The 15,190-nt window shown below is 40.7% G+C and overlaps 1 protein-coding gene across 2 annotated transcripts in view; it reads left to right on the top strand.

The window, feature by feature from the left end:
* The window catches only part of PID1 (phosphotyrosine interaction domain containing 1), a 195,172-nt gene that overhangs the window by 97,223 nt on the left and 82,759 nt on the right, over positions 1–15,190 (top strand). For both annotated transcript variants that reach the window (XM_070422314.1, XM_070422315.1), the window contains one exon: positions 2,786–2,932. In XM_070422314.1, the coding sequence (XP_070278415.1) occupies positions 2,786–2,932 (147 nt within the window). The remainder of the gene's footprint in view (positions 1–2,785; positions 2,933–15,190) is intronic.

The raw sequence follows: 15,190 nt of genomic DNA, 5'->3' as shown, positions 1-15,190 counted from the left end.
ATTCTACTGGATTATGATATTTTAAGTTGCATTGTCCTTATTGCCCTTGTGTGCCCATGCAAAGAACAAGCGGTACCATTTTTGATGTGACATAACACAGCATTTTAAAGTTGACAGATGAAGGAACTGAGGCCCAGAAAACACAAGGCCATGCAGTTCGAGCAGCAGGTGATAGCTCTGGCTCTTTGTTACCCTGCAAGAGAGTTTGCCACCAAATTGGGTGTCATTGCAGGGTCACTCTGTGGCTATCCCTTGAGACTTGGAATTTATGCCATTTTAGCAGTAGCTCAGAGGGCTTTATCACAGACATGAATAACCTGGCGATTCTTAATACTTCCTTCAGATTATGATGTGGTACTTTATCATTAAGGCTCAGCCTGTTCAAAGTGCATCTCTTCTACACAGGAAGTTCCTCAAGACGGCACTAGAAGTGACTCTCTTCTCAAAGGGTTGGCCAACCACCCTGCCCAGAAGTTCTGAGACCATCTTCCTGTCCCTATCACGGGACCCCATGTCTAATTGGTTCAGTCACTCAGCACACAGAGGGACTGAAAGTTCCAGACTGGCATTCATATGGCCCCCTTGGTTACTTGGCTGGGGAGTCAGGTGAAAGAAATAAACAAGCATTTTAAAAACCCTGAATTGGGGATAGGAAGATAATAGAGTTCAAATTCCAACTTCAACAAAATCAGTTGTGAAACCTCAGTTACCTCCCTCTTCTAAACCTTGGCACCTCCAGCTGGGCAGGTGTGTGCCATGCATTTGCTCACCAGTTCACTCCACACACCCTTACTGAACACCTGCTTTCAGCCAGACACTGGGTAGGTACAACTGGATCAGCAATAAAGCACTAGACGCTGCTTCAAAGGGTTGCTCACAGGAGGTGGAGCCTGTGAAACCAAATGACAACTGCAAATGTTTGTGACAATTTTGTTAGAAAAGCTAAGCAGAGAGGGTAAGATCATATTTGAAAGGGAAATAGAGAAAATGATTTCTTTTTTAAAAGTATTTTTTTTCATTAGTGGTTTTGTCCTTTTTGCCCACTGTGAAAGGACAGAGGTAACAATGAATTTTCATTTTGCACAGGGCCCTTCAAACTATGTATATTTACCAATCACTGTCTATTCCCTTCTCTTGATATAGTAGTCTTATGATGATGTTATCACCACTATAACTTTATGTACTTTAGTTTATTGTCTGTTATCTTCCACTAGAGTATGAATGCCATAGGAGCATAATCTGTTTTGTTCAATAAAATATCCCATGGGCTTACAACAGTTTACTAGTCCACATGGTATCTACTGCAACATAAACTTGCCATGCTAATGGTCAGTTGTATGTGTCAACTTGGCTAGGCTACTATGCTTAGTTATCCAATCAAACACCAATCTTGGCATTGCTGTGAAGGCGTTTTGCAGATATAATTAAAGTCCATAGTCATTTGAAGGAAGGGAGACTTCCAAGATAAACTGGGTGGATTTGATTCAATCAAGCGAAAGACCTTAGCAGGTCAGCTGAGGTTTCCCTGAAGAAGAAATGCTACCCTTGGATGGCAGCTTTGGTCCATGCCTAAGAGTTCAGCCCACCCTTCCTGACAGCATCCCCTAAGGATTTGACATTTGCCTACTCAGCCCCTATAATTGCATGAGCCAATTCCTTGCATAAATCTCAATATGTACCTCCTACTAGTTATATCTCTCTGACTTAACCCTGACTGATACAGCCACCTTTTAAGATAGTACAAAGTTGCCAGGCCTGGCATGTTTTTAAATGGGAGAGAGATTTGCCCTTGTTTCCTGGTGAGTATTGATTTGTATTTTTAAAACATGTACTGCGAATATTCATACTAATCTGGAAGTTTCTGTCTTTGTTCTTCATTGATCCCAGTCCAATGGAGGGAGTAGGGTTTGGGGGTTTCAAAGTGGTCTGGGAGAGAAACATGGGTCACTGAGAATGAGAGCCAAGTTGGTTTGCTGATGAAGAAGAAAAAGGAGAGGGTGACTCAGACGTTGAAGTAATGAGGTGCTTTGGACACTGTCCCCTATGTGCGGTTTTAGAAGGATCCCTCTGGCTATTGTGTGGCTATACTCTGCACAGGGGCAAGGCTGGAAGTGGTGGGACCAGTTTGGAAGCTGACCAAACAAAGATGGGGCCTGGACTGGCTGTATAGATAGTGGTGATGAAATATGCTTGGATTCTGCGCGTATTTCAGAACTAGTGCCAACAGGAGTTGCACACAGAATGGATATTTCCTTAGAGTCCTGGCCTGAGACAGCAGATAAAGTGGTTCATAGGGAAGTAGTACATTTCCCAGAGCTCCACAGCCCAGGCAGAGCAGAACGGAGGCAGAGAGCAGCAGTCTTGTGTTCTTAACATCAGTTTTTTTTTCCTTTTCCATTATCTTCAAACTTTCCCCCAAATTGCTCCTCTAGCATCCCCTTTGGAGCATCTTCCCTTCTTTAGAAAATTCAGCCTGGACTACATCCCCAGGATTTCCTTTGTCTATGTCACCTTGGAAGACCCTCTCAGAGCAAGGTCATGGGTGACTACCACCACCCCACATTCTCATGATGTCTGCCCAAGGACTGGCTGGCTCCCACAGTTTCACACCAGCAATGTCCTTACAGTGTTTCCCCTCCATTTTACTAGCATCTCTTGGCCTCCTCTATTACGACTGAGAGAATGAAACAAAGATTTTGCTACTAGGTTTTATGGACAATGGCACCACGTATTGTTCCACACAATTTACCTGTAGCTGGCTCTTTTTTCCCTTTCTTCTTTCCAGCACTTTCAGACCATGCTGAAGTCTAAACTGAATGTCCTAACACTGAAAAAGGAGCCTCTCCCAGCCGTCATCTTCCATGAGCCCGAGGCCATCGAGCTGTGCACCACCACACCCCTGATGAAGAGCAGGACTCACAGCGGCTGCAAGGTATGTGGCCCGTGGCCCTCGAGGCCCTCGTGTGGGGCAGAGGAAAGGACCTGTAGCTTTAAGACTCTTGCTTCGCAATGGTAACAGTTTTAAAGAATGAAAGTGTTAAATAACTAACAAAATAAGCTGATTGGTTGATGGTCATATGAATTCATAACCTGCTTTATTTTTCTTAAGGATATAGCACTCTTCATAATTTGAGGGGAACATTAAAGACCTAAGTTTAAGGATAGGTAAAAAAAAAAAAAGTAGTGTTCTTGCCATATTGTTTATAGCCCTGGGGAACTTCACAAGAAAGCTCTTTCTATAAGGACAGTTCCTCCCTTTGTCTTTTCTGTCTGAATAATACATATTTTAACAAGCGAAAAAAAAAACAAGTTTCTCAACAGTTGTACTCTGTGAGTCCTGTGGGGGTAATTTTGCATTTTTGTTTTGCTTCAGCTCTCAAAATGTATACTAATATTCATGCCTGAGAATGCATTAAACACATGTTTTGTTTATGTAAACTATAATGCCAACATGGGAAAAAAACCCTGGAAATTAAGTGTGTAACTTGGATTAGTATAGAAGTCAGCGTAGAGGTAACAAAGAAAATATTTTACTCATATTTTGTCATCAGAAATTTGTTCTGAATTTTGAGGGGCAGGAGAATGCTTGTTTGCACGTGGATTTCTTTTATAACCTTGGAGATACGCTCCTTACTGCTTTCCCCGTTAGGGAAGCAAAGATCCACTGACTGTTCCTGTCAGAGTTTTCTGTCCCCTCCCCAGTTCTTGCAGCAGTGATCACATTGGAGCCTCCCACAATCTTGAGTGATGGCGATGTGCACAAAACCTCCCACACGTCCATTCACTCCACCAGGACTCAGTGGGTGCTCACTGTCTGCCCGACACTGGGGGCGGAGTGCCAGCACCCAACAGCATTTTCACGGGGCTTAACTGCTCCTGGGAAGAGGAGGGAGGAGGAAATACAGGTAAAGAAACATCACAGCCAGTCTGAAGGATTTGTGGAGGAATCTTTGTGGCAGAAGGAACAGGGTGTGCTGATGCTCAGAGTGGAAATGGTCTTGCATGCTTTAAAATGGAGAGCAAGGGGCCAGGATGGCTGGGAAGATGAGAACGTTGTGCTGAGTGGTGGGGTTGGGTGGTGGTTTGACTATAAAGAGCCTCATTGTCATGGCAAGGAGTTTTTGTTTTAATTATTATCAGAAACCATCAGAGGAATTTAGGCCGGCGAGTAATATGAATCCATTTAAAAAAGTGATTTTATTTTTCAGTTAGTTTCCATTCCATGTTATTTTGCATTAGTTTCAGGTGTACAGCATAGTGGTTAGATAATCATATATTTTACAATGTGTTCCCCCCAATATTCCAGTACTCACCTGACACCATACATAGTTGTTACAATCCTATATAATAAAAGGGTAATAAGCAATTGACCAAACGTAAGAATGACCGGAATGCCCTTGCCCTGGCCAGCCCCACCCCTGAGCGGGCCCTCCCCACCCTGATCAGAAGCTGGGCTGGCTGGCAAACAGCCCACGGCCCCTTACCCCAGTCGGCCCTTCCCCAATGGCCCCCATTGGGCAGGCCAGCTGGACCTCACCAGTGCACAAATTCATGCACTGGGCCTCTATTATTATTATAATATTATGCTGTACTTTACATCCTCGTGACTATTTTGTAACTACTAATCTATGGTTCTCAATCCTTTCACCTGTTTCTCCCAGCCCCCCTCTCTCTGACATCCGTCAGTCTATTCTCTGAATCTGTGTCTGTTTTAATTTTGTTTGTTCATTTATTTTGTTCTTTAGATTCCACATATACACTTACATGAAATCATATGGTATTTGTCTTTCTCTCTTTCTCTGACTAAACTATTTCACTGAACATAATACCCTCTAGGTCAGTGATGGCGAACCTTTTGAGCTCAGTGTGTCAGCATTTTGAAAAACCCTAACTTAACTCTGGTGCCGTGTCACATATAGAAATTTTTTGATATTTGCAACCATAGTAAAACAAAGATTTATATTTTTGATATTTTTAAATATATTTAAATGCCATTTAACAAAGAAAAATCAACCAAAAAAATGAGTTCGCGTGTCACCTCTGACACGCGTGTCATAGGTTCGCCATCACTGCTCTAGGTCCATCCAGTACTCTCACAAATGGTAAGATTTCATTCTTTTTATGGCCAACTAATATTCCTACCATTTTCTTGTCGTGCATTGTTGGTGGGAATGCAGATTAGTGTAGCCACTATGGAAAACAGTATGGAGGGTCCTCAAAAAAAGTTAAAAATGGAACTTAGGACCCAGTGATTCCACTTCTGGGTGAAAGAGTGACTTCAGATGGTAACTGTGCTAAGGTGAATTTCCAGCTTCCCCAGAGCAGTTGCCAGAGACTCCCTTTCAGCTGGAGAGAGTGGATACCCAAGACTGGCCGCAGGTGACGTTGGATCCAGTGCTGTTGGTGACTTGATGATATAAAGGAATTGTAACAATACTCACTAAAGTTAAAAGTAATGAGATTGGGTTTTACATCCTTTAGAGATTTCCTTAAGTCATTTTATATCCTGTTCTAGTTGGGGAAAATAGTCCCTTAAAAGCACGATGAAGTAAGTAGGAATGAGTGTAAGGAGAAGAGTTTAGTTTGATAAGGTCTAGGTTATATTTAAATGGGAGGGGAAAATACAGTTACAGAGTAAGGAGATTTAACAATCCAATCCAGATAGGAAAGACACACACACACACACACACACACACACACACACACACAAATATACACACTTTCTAAGAGATAGAGAAATTTGGTAGTAGAATAAAAGCCATCATTTTTCTGAAAAGGAGTATAGGGTTTAAGCTTCATGGTGTCATTTTATTTTCTGTTACTGCCTCAGGTCATGCTCATTTATTTCACCTCTAAAAGGATGTTGAAAACAATAGATCAGAAGACAGGCCACAGGGAGTGAGGGTTGCCCTGGTGTAGTTGTGGGGCTGGTAGAGAAAGGGAAATCACGATGATTTCGGCTGGACACAAAAAAACTCTGCCTTCAAGGTGAAAAACACATCCTCGTGGGCTAGAAAAAAAATGACAAGTTCTCCATCTCTAGAAACCCTGAGGAGGGGTGTCTAGGCATAGAGAATTGTAAACCTGAATCAGAGATCTGGGGCAACACCTCTTGAATTGCTTTCCAGCTTTATGATTTTATTTGATGGCAGTAAACCTCCAATGTATCATTGTCCAAATTGTGTACTATAATGCGCTTCCTACATTTAAATGGACTGTAAACCTATTGGAGCTACAGCTTTTAACTCTCAAGGACAGTGTTGCATTTGTGTTCAGAGTCATATTCTTTTGTTAAAAAACAAAACACACAAAAAAGGCTAGATTTTGAACCGTGATATTTCTGTTTGCATCTCCAGACCTCCCCCAGTTTTTCTGACTGTCCCTTGGAACAAAGTGCAGTGTTTCCTCTCTGGTTCTTGCGAATAACTTAGCTCACGAAATGCCAGCTGCACAAGGACCTCTCTCTCGGGCTCACGCCTGCCAGGAATAATGAGCTTGGTGCAGCCCGGGCCCAGCTGCAGGGCCAGTGTACAGGGCCAGCACCTTCCATCCTCATGCAGGGCTAGGTCTCTCTTTTTGCCCAAGGTCCCTCAAGCCCTACTTGCATACCTTTAGGTTTGGGGAAGGGAGAGAGGCAGGAAGAAGCAAAGGAAAGGGGAGTTGAAAATGGGTTACGGTGAGCCCTGGTCAGGTCCTGGCTCCTCTCTGCTTACCCACCTCCCCTGATCTGTATTCTCCATGGGTCCTGATGGCATTGCCTGGCCAGGCCATTCATGTTGTGGGCAGCTGGGGCTTTGTGTGTTTTCTCTATTGCTGCCACTCTTTTTTTCCCCTTGCGGTGGAGTTCTTTAACTGCACAGCCCACTGCATCCCATTAAGACACTCCCACCAGAACCCTTGCAAGAGCCCTTTGCAGTATCAGAGATGTTGTGTCTGATTTTGCAGCAACAATGGCTTGCCATTCCTGCCTTCTCCTGCCCAGCACAATGCAATCCTAGGTAGCTTCAGCTTCTTAGAAAATACTTATTTAATTAATAGTCATTGAAAACCTACTGTGGACATGGGATTGTGGAGAAAGGAATCAAAGTAGGTGTGGTGGGTCATGCAACTTACAGCCAAGTAGGTGCAAAAAGGTGAGTGTGCCGCCCCAAACTGCCAGGGATTCTGACTCCCGTGTGTATCAGAAACCCCTGGGGCAGATTTCTGGACCTTCTTTACAGAAATTTTGATGAGGCATTCCACTTAGTGATGGGAACAGAGCTTGCACTTAAATGCCGACCATGAATTTACATGAAGTGGTGCTTGGACCCTGCTGTGAACTTGGGGACTTGAAGCACAGGATGGTGGGTGATAAGGGCAATGTACTAGTAAGTGTAAATGTGTACACGTCCTCAGGTGGGAGCTGGGATGGGGAATGGTATGTGGGGGCTAGCTGGCACTTGTAGGGTTAGATTGGGTTTGCTACATAGCTGCTCAGGGGGCTGATGTTGAAGCAAGGGCCTTAGGGCCTGATCTTACCTGGGATGATGCTCTGGTTCCCAAACCTCACCTCCTCTTGAGTGAGGCAGGTGATTTAGCATCCTGAGAAGCCCTGTCTTAGGCCCTGCTGTCCTCTTCCCATTTGCAAGGGCAGAAACCTTAAAATAGTCTAATTTCCAAAAAGAACTTCATGATTGTTAAAGCATACCAATTTTTATATTACTCTTTTTGAGATCCTTTGCAATCAGGAGTGACAGTAGTAGTCCCTTAGCTCTCAGAGAGGATGTGGTTGGTTTACAGTTTCATGGGACGAGAAGAGAAGTTTCTGAGCTGAAGGTTTGCCAGGCAACCCTCAGATGCTACCATTTCATGCATGTGCTAAACAGCCAGCTTAGAAGTGAATTCCAGAAATCTCACTTATAATAAGAGCTCCTGATTTGAATGCAAATATGTTGAGAATTAGCATCTCTTGTATCTATTGCCTATACTTATATCTTTGTGTTTATTTGGTCAGGAATGTATTTAATTAGAAATACAGTTATGTTTTCTAATTTTGGCCAAAGCCTCAGTTTTTTTTACCCATTAACAGAAGGAAGAAACATTAATTATATCATGTTGTCATGCTTTTCAAATGCATTTTTTGCAGCCCTATCTTGCTGTAGGTCCTTTGGGCATTGCATGAATCAATTATGCCAATTGTACATACTTTTTTCCTGCAAAATAAGTTTCAGATTTTGATGTCAAGACAGAATACATGTTATATATTTATATAATATATTAAGGACCCTGGCCTTTATTGGTTATTTTCCTCTAAATTCAGAGTGGATGGTACTTCTCATTTATTTTCTCTTCATTCTGTCTCAGACTTCTTTGTAAACATCAAAGCACATTACCTCTGCCTGTCTCACAAATTTAGGAAGGTAAAAGTTGAGATGAGCTAATGTCTGTTAAGAGATAAGCTTTTATTTTCTGCAATTTTTGTTCTTTGTCCATTTATAAATTTGCTGACATTCTTTCTCCTACTTCTTTCCCTCTTCTCTCACTAATTTCCTTTTTTTTATGTCTTTCTTTGCCCACAAGAATATATTGTATACCCTCAGGATGTTCAGGTGTTGACAGGGACACAAACATAATGGGTTTGGATGCTTTAGGTTGAAATAACAGAAAGCCCAACTTGAATTGACTTAAATCATTGAAATCTATTTGCTTTCAAATCTGCAAATCCAGAGGGAAAGAGATGCTAAAGGGACACAAAAGAGTGTCCACTACAGAAAAGCTCAGCTTCATGACCTGGAAAGAGACAAGTCCACCCAGTAGGAAGAGCAGTGGCAGGAGGGAAAATGCAGCGTTCTCTCAGGACGCTGAGCAAAGGGTACACTTTCCTGCAGTGTTGGAACCCCACCCACTCCCCTGGTGTTGTGGAGGGTGTTATTCCCTAGATGATATGAGCCTCAGGTTGAGGACAGGCTGCTCTCTCTAGATTCCCTGTGCAGGCAGTCATGAGTAAAGGTCAGGTGCCACATGTAGGGTGCGGAGGGTGCTCTCATGCACTGGAGAAACCCAAAGCCCCCTTTTCAGGCTTTTCATTCCAGCCCATAGTTCAAGGTGAGGACAGAGAAAGAGAAACATGATTTCAGAAGCGGTATTGAGTTCATGCTTACAAACTTGGTGATGTCTGTGGGCGCACCAGTGGGCAACAACCCAAGGGCACCTTTGCTGTGTGAACTTGGAGATGTCTGGAATGGGCTGTGAAAAGAGGAAGGAGTGAGACAGACGTGCGTGCGCGCACACACACACACAGACACTTACATATAAAGAAGTTGGAACCCACCTCTCATGTTTAAGTTCTTCCTCTCCGCCAGGCACTGATACTGTCCTCAGCCCGTCCCTCTCTCTTCTAGTCACCAAGCTAGTCAAGCAGAGAAAAAGATTATTACTCCAGGGACAGATGAAGCCCCAGCATTAAGGTTTTAGGATTGGTCTTAGTATTTATGTTCCAGACACAAGACTACTGATGCTACTGCAGGGAAGGGTATTTTATTTGTGCTTATAATGTACACTTCTTGGCCATGAGTCCTCCGTTAAGGCTTTGAATTCTATGCTTTCGTCTTCCCATTGAGAGCCATGGTGGCTTAGGCTTCAGCAACGTTCTTTATCCTTTGTGAACTCACTTTCGTTATTTAATGACTGAAAATCTTTAAATTACTGGGAGTGTCTTTATTTCATCTGACAAAAGCATTGAGAATGTAGATTATTATTCTGCCTGAATGCTTGTTGAGTAAGAGTGCCAACTTTTTTAAAGGGTCACTCTTTCCCCTGGTTGATGGGTAGTGGAGCTGTTTTTCCCATTGAGGAATTATCTGGGGATCCCTGACACCTTCAAACTGTGTATTTCTTAGTGCCCCACACAGCATGAAGGCTGCAGCTGAAAATGATCATTTTCCTCTGGGGAACCAGATTTGGCATTGAAGTCTAACTTTGTACTACTGTCAAAGACAGTCTTCCTGTATTTCCAAATTTGTGTTGTCACTGCCTACTTTAGTCTACTTCTCCCTTTAAAAACCTAGGAGAGAAGCAAAGATTTATTAGTGAAAAATTGGAAAACAATCTAAATGTCTAAAAGAGATCTAATATTTTTGCTCCATAACACTATGGAAAAGGTGTGGTCATTAAAAATTCTGCTGTAGAAATTATACCAATGTGGAAAATGTTCATAATGCATTAAATGAATAAAAAGCAGGTTGAAAAAATGTTATTAGAATCCTATTTTTTAAAAATAAAGTATTCCTAAAATATATGCCAACATTTGTAAAAGAAGGCTCTCACTAAAATCTGAACAGAAGTGATGTATAGATAGTGGGATTATGGGTAAAACTTTTGGTTTTCTTATTTTTTGCATTTCCTAAATTGTCATCAGTGAACAAACACTATTTTTATAATTGCTTTTTAAAAGTAATTATTAAAGAAAAATATTTCCTTTGGATAGAAGTTTGCCTGGAAAGATATCTGTAAGAAACTCTATTCTAAATGGAACATTTCAGAAAACATTTTGTTTGGCTGGAGTACATGTTCAAGAAGTAAAAATTGTGGTCTTTGTATGTCTAAAAATTTCTTAATTCTACCCTCATTTTTTTGAAAGTTTGGCCTGGTATAGAAAGATAGACTGGGAGTAATTTCAACTTAAAGTCATAAAGGCACTGCCCATTGACTTCTGTGTCTTGTGAATTTTCCCCTGAATCTATCCAGCTGGAACAGGGTAGATCTTTTCAGTTTGGGGACTCATATTTCTTGGTGTTTTAGGAAAACTTAAGTGAAATTCCCACATTCTCCCCAATTTTGAAACCATTTGAGAAATAAGAAATGTGACTCAGAGAGATCAGATAAAAATAATCAGTTTTATAAAACTTTATAAAATTGGCTTAGATGTGTGAACCTACTGGGTTTTCTAAAGTTTCAAATCTTTGTTAATGTTTTATCTTCCATTAATTTTGTCCTTTTGTGCTTAAGACTTAAAAATGACTGTTACGGCCCCTTCCCGGTGTGGTTCAGTTGGAGTGTCATCCCATGCACTGAAAGATGGCAGGTTCGACTCCTTGTCAGGGCACATACCCAGGAAGGGAGCCAATCAATGTTTCCCTCTGGCATTGATGTTTCTCTCTCTCTCCCTTCTCTCTAAAATTAATGAAAAACATGTCCTCGGGTGTGGATTAAAAAAAAAAAAGACCATTATGATCAGTTAAGTGGGGTTTGGAGAAGAGATAATATTTAAGGTCAACTTGCCATCTTTATCCAGAAATCCTCTCTGAATTGTTTGACCCTCTGTAAATTGCTAATTTTAGCTGTTTGAACTTTCCTTGTTTTAAATCTTTATCCAAGATGGAAACAGTGATCCTTAACTTACACTCAAGTATAGAGAGATATTTATAGGATACTCTGAACTTTTCACAAGAGTAGAGCTGTGTAAGTAAAACACTGTTGTTATTCAGATATAGCTCCCCTTCGTCTAAATGGAAAGGTCAATGAACTATAGACAAAATGGTAGCAAATGAGGAATGGATGTTAAAGTGGCAATAAATAACCCAGATCATAAAAAGGTCAAAAACATTTTTCTTAAATATGAATAGCTATTCTTATTACATCTCTGAGAATTTTAACTCCTGACTGACTACCCAGCAAGAAATTATAAAAAACAACTCTGACAACAGGTGCAGATGTGTGCCTTGGTGTGCTGACTGTTCCTTTCTTTATTTTTATTGAAAATATTATACATGCATTTCTTGGCAAGAAAAATGACATCTGGGCTTCTGTGCGTAGAGTTCTCTAAATGAGACATTAGTCAGATTGGTGTGTGTGAGTCACTAGCCGTCTTCACCAGCCAAATCCAGGAATCATAAAATAATTTACTCAGGAAATAATGGGGACAAATGGATTTTATTATCCTGGGAAACAAGAAAGCTACCTTGTAGCTAAAGATCCTACTGAAATTATTCCCCTCACCCCACATTGAAAGATTAATTCGTTCTCTTTAAAACTTGTTTTTGTGACACTTATGAATAGTGCTAGAATTCTCCTCTGTCATCATCTAGCCAGGCCAATTGCTATTTGTTAGGACCCAGAGGTGCTGTCCATTACTGTAAAGACATTTTACTGTTAGTCTGTTCACGGGATGGTACAAGACAGGTAGATCAAGATTTTGTTACAGTCCAGGCTGATGTGGCTCAGTTGGTTGAATGTCATCCCATGCACCAAGAGGTTACCAGTTCAATTCCTGGTCAGGCACATGCCCAGATTGTGGGTTCAATCCCCAATAGGTAGTATGCAGGAGATAATTGATCAATAGAAATTTCTTTCTCATCAATGTTTTTATCTCTTTCTCCCTCTCCCTCTAAAATCAATAAAAACATTTTAAATTTTTAAAAAACTATTTTCTTTGCAGGAAGAACAAGAGACTTTCTCAATGCTGGGATATTTAGACTTAAGTGTTTTATATTTTTTAATTTTTTAATTTTTTTTAGTTTTTTAAATTCTAGTTCAATAGGTCACAATACATGTTTCTAGAAGAGGAAGATGTTCAGACCAGCACTATCTGAAATATGGAAAATTCCAGTCTAGGAAAGGAGCAGAATGTTATTTTCATTGAATTTGCAGGATAAATTGATTCTTCACTTAGCTCATTAATCCATAGTGGTTTATCTTTAGGCTTCAGCACTAGAATCATTATCTACTAGTAATGATTATGTTGTCCCTGGGAATTAGGAGGTGTTTGGGACACTATACTCTTTTTTCTTTCTTTGAAGTGTGGCTAAAGATAGACTAAGTGCCTTCCTTGATAATGATGTTGAAGCAAGATTAATAATATGTGTATTCTACCCTGGTCAAGTAGCTCAGTTGGTTAGCATGTCGGACCAATACACCAAAGTTGTGTGTTTGATCCCCAGTCAGGGCACATACAAGAATCAACCAATGAATGCATAAATAAGTGGAACAACAAATTGATGTTTCTCTCTCTCTTTGTCTCCCTTATTCTCTCTCTAAAAAATTAATAAATAAAGTTAAAAAAACAACTGTGTTTTCTGAGGGAGTGTTTGGTATAGGGAAGCTGTATTCCCCTCCCTGCTTATTTTCTTGCCCTTTTCTTTTTTCTCTATTTTACTCTTTCCTTCCATCTCTTTTCTATACTTCCTCTTTCTTCCCATTTCTAGTTATTGCTCTTTATCTCTTTTTTTCCTCTACTTCCTGCTTCCTTTCCTACTCTATACCCTGGATCTCATCTGTCCAGCAAGAGCATAAAGTTCCTCTGATTGGTTAGGCTTAGCTTACCTGCCCAGCCTAAACAAATAATTTTGTAGAGGCGGGAAATGGACACTGCAGACCAATAAGAAAATGTCTACAGTAAATAACACCATAGCTTTGCTGAGGAGGAAATCCTTTTATACAATTATATCCTTTGAGGTTACGATGTAGAACATTAGATTTTAGTCTGTAGGGTAACTCATTTCTTCTCCAGTCTTGGTTAAAGGATCACCCAGTAGTCAAATGGGTATTTTAGTGAATGTGGAGATGATATGCAGGGAACTTTACCAGAGGCTCTTGGGACCTGTTTAGAAGAGTATGGATTTCTGTTGGGTTTTGGTGATAGACAGGTACAGTAGAAATCCTGCATGAGAAATCCCCGAGAAATTTGCAACCAGAGGGATGAACCTGGAGGACAATATGCTAAGTGAAACCAGCCAGACACAAATTGACAAATACTGCACGACCTCATTTACAAGTGGAATCTAACATAGTCGGAATCATTGAAACAGAGTGCAGTGGTGGTCACTAGGGCCTGGGGGTGGGAAAAATGAGGTGATATTGGTCAAGGGTACACAGTTTCATTTATGCGAGGTGAGTAAGTTCTGCAGTTCAGCTGTACAGCATGGTGACTGTATCTTACAGGACTGTATTGAAACTTAAAATTGGCTACAAAGGAAGATCTTAAGTGTTCTCAGTATATATACAAAAAGAGAACCTATGTGAGGTGATGGATATGTTAATTAGTATCATTGTGGTGATCATTTCACTATATATATACATATATATATATATATCTCAAAGCATCAAATTGTAGGCCTTAAATATATACAATTTTTATCTGTCAGGTATACTTTAGTAAAACTCAGTCATAGTTTGATAACATTTTTATAAGCGCTGGGGTATTTTAGTACACACTCGTACACCGGTTCCTCTGGTCTTTGCACCTGCTGACGTGAACATCACCACAGTTTCCTCCAGTTTCCTTCCTCCCTCCCTCCCTCCGAGGGTTCAGGACAGAGGGCAGGGGCTGCTGTCTGCACTGATGTGACAATGGAGGCAATAGGCCATTTACTGTCAGTTGTCACCCAGGATTCTGAGAACTTGTTCACCTTTCTCCAGGCACATGGTTTCTTACTTCTTCTGGTCACAGGTCCAATGAATTCTGTGGAGTGAAGCGTGAGGGAGATCTGCCTCTCTTCCTTTGCCTGAGGTCTCTGCACAAAGGAAAAGCTTTGTCTGCTCCAAGTAGTGCACAGCCAATACGTTTACTTTTGCCCCAACAAAGTCTGTTCCTTGCTTTATTCTACTTTCTCAAACAGAACAATAGGAAGCCCATCCAGTGCAGCTTTCAGTGACCTTGATGTGCATCTATTTATAAATTAGCCAAGCAAAGTGCTTCATTTATTGAACACATAAGTCTTTGTGCTTGTTTGTGAAGCCTCAGTTACCTGCATAATTGAGGCCACTACACTGGACATAAATCCACCAATCCCATCCTTTCCTGCATGGAAATATGTGCTTGTCTTTATTGTTATTTTATTTATTATTATCTTTCAACCCTAGAATATTGATTTATTTTTGAGTGTATTGAGTTCAAGCCTTTGTTCATGTCTCTGCCTTGATTCGGGGATATTATATTTAAAGCATCAATACCCAATTGGAAACATTACACTGAATTTAATGTCCTTGATTTGAAATTTAGATCTTTCATAAGAGATAAATGTCATATTTTCTGTTAGAAATTAACTTACATATGTTTTATGGTAAAGAATGATAAAAGGAGAAATGGCAATGCTTTCTCTTCCATGCACTCAGGGCCCCTAGTTCTTTTCATTAAAATGCATACATCACATTTAAGCTACTTACCCATACAGATATGCATAATCTAATTGAACAGAAATCATTCTATTCTCTC

The sequence above is a fragment of the Myotis yumanensis genome, unplaced genomic scaffold (assembly GCF_028538775.1).
Source record: "Myotis yumanensis isolate MYYU_CA2020_CCGP unplaced genomic scaffold, mMyoYum1.0.hap1 SCAF_8, whole genome shotgun sequence".
Lineage (NCBI taxonomy): Eukaryota > Metazoa > Chordata > Mammalia > Chiroptera > Vespertilionidae > Myotis > Myotis yumanensis.
The sequence above is the reverse complement of the archived record's forward strand: the minus strand, read 5'-3'. Positions and strand labels throughout refer to the sequence as shown.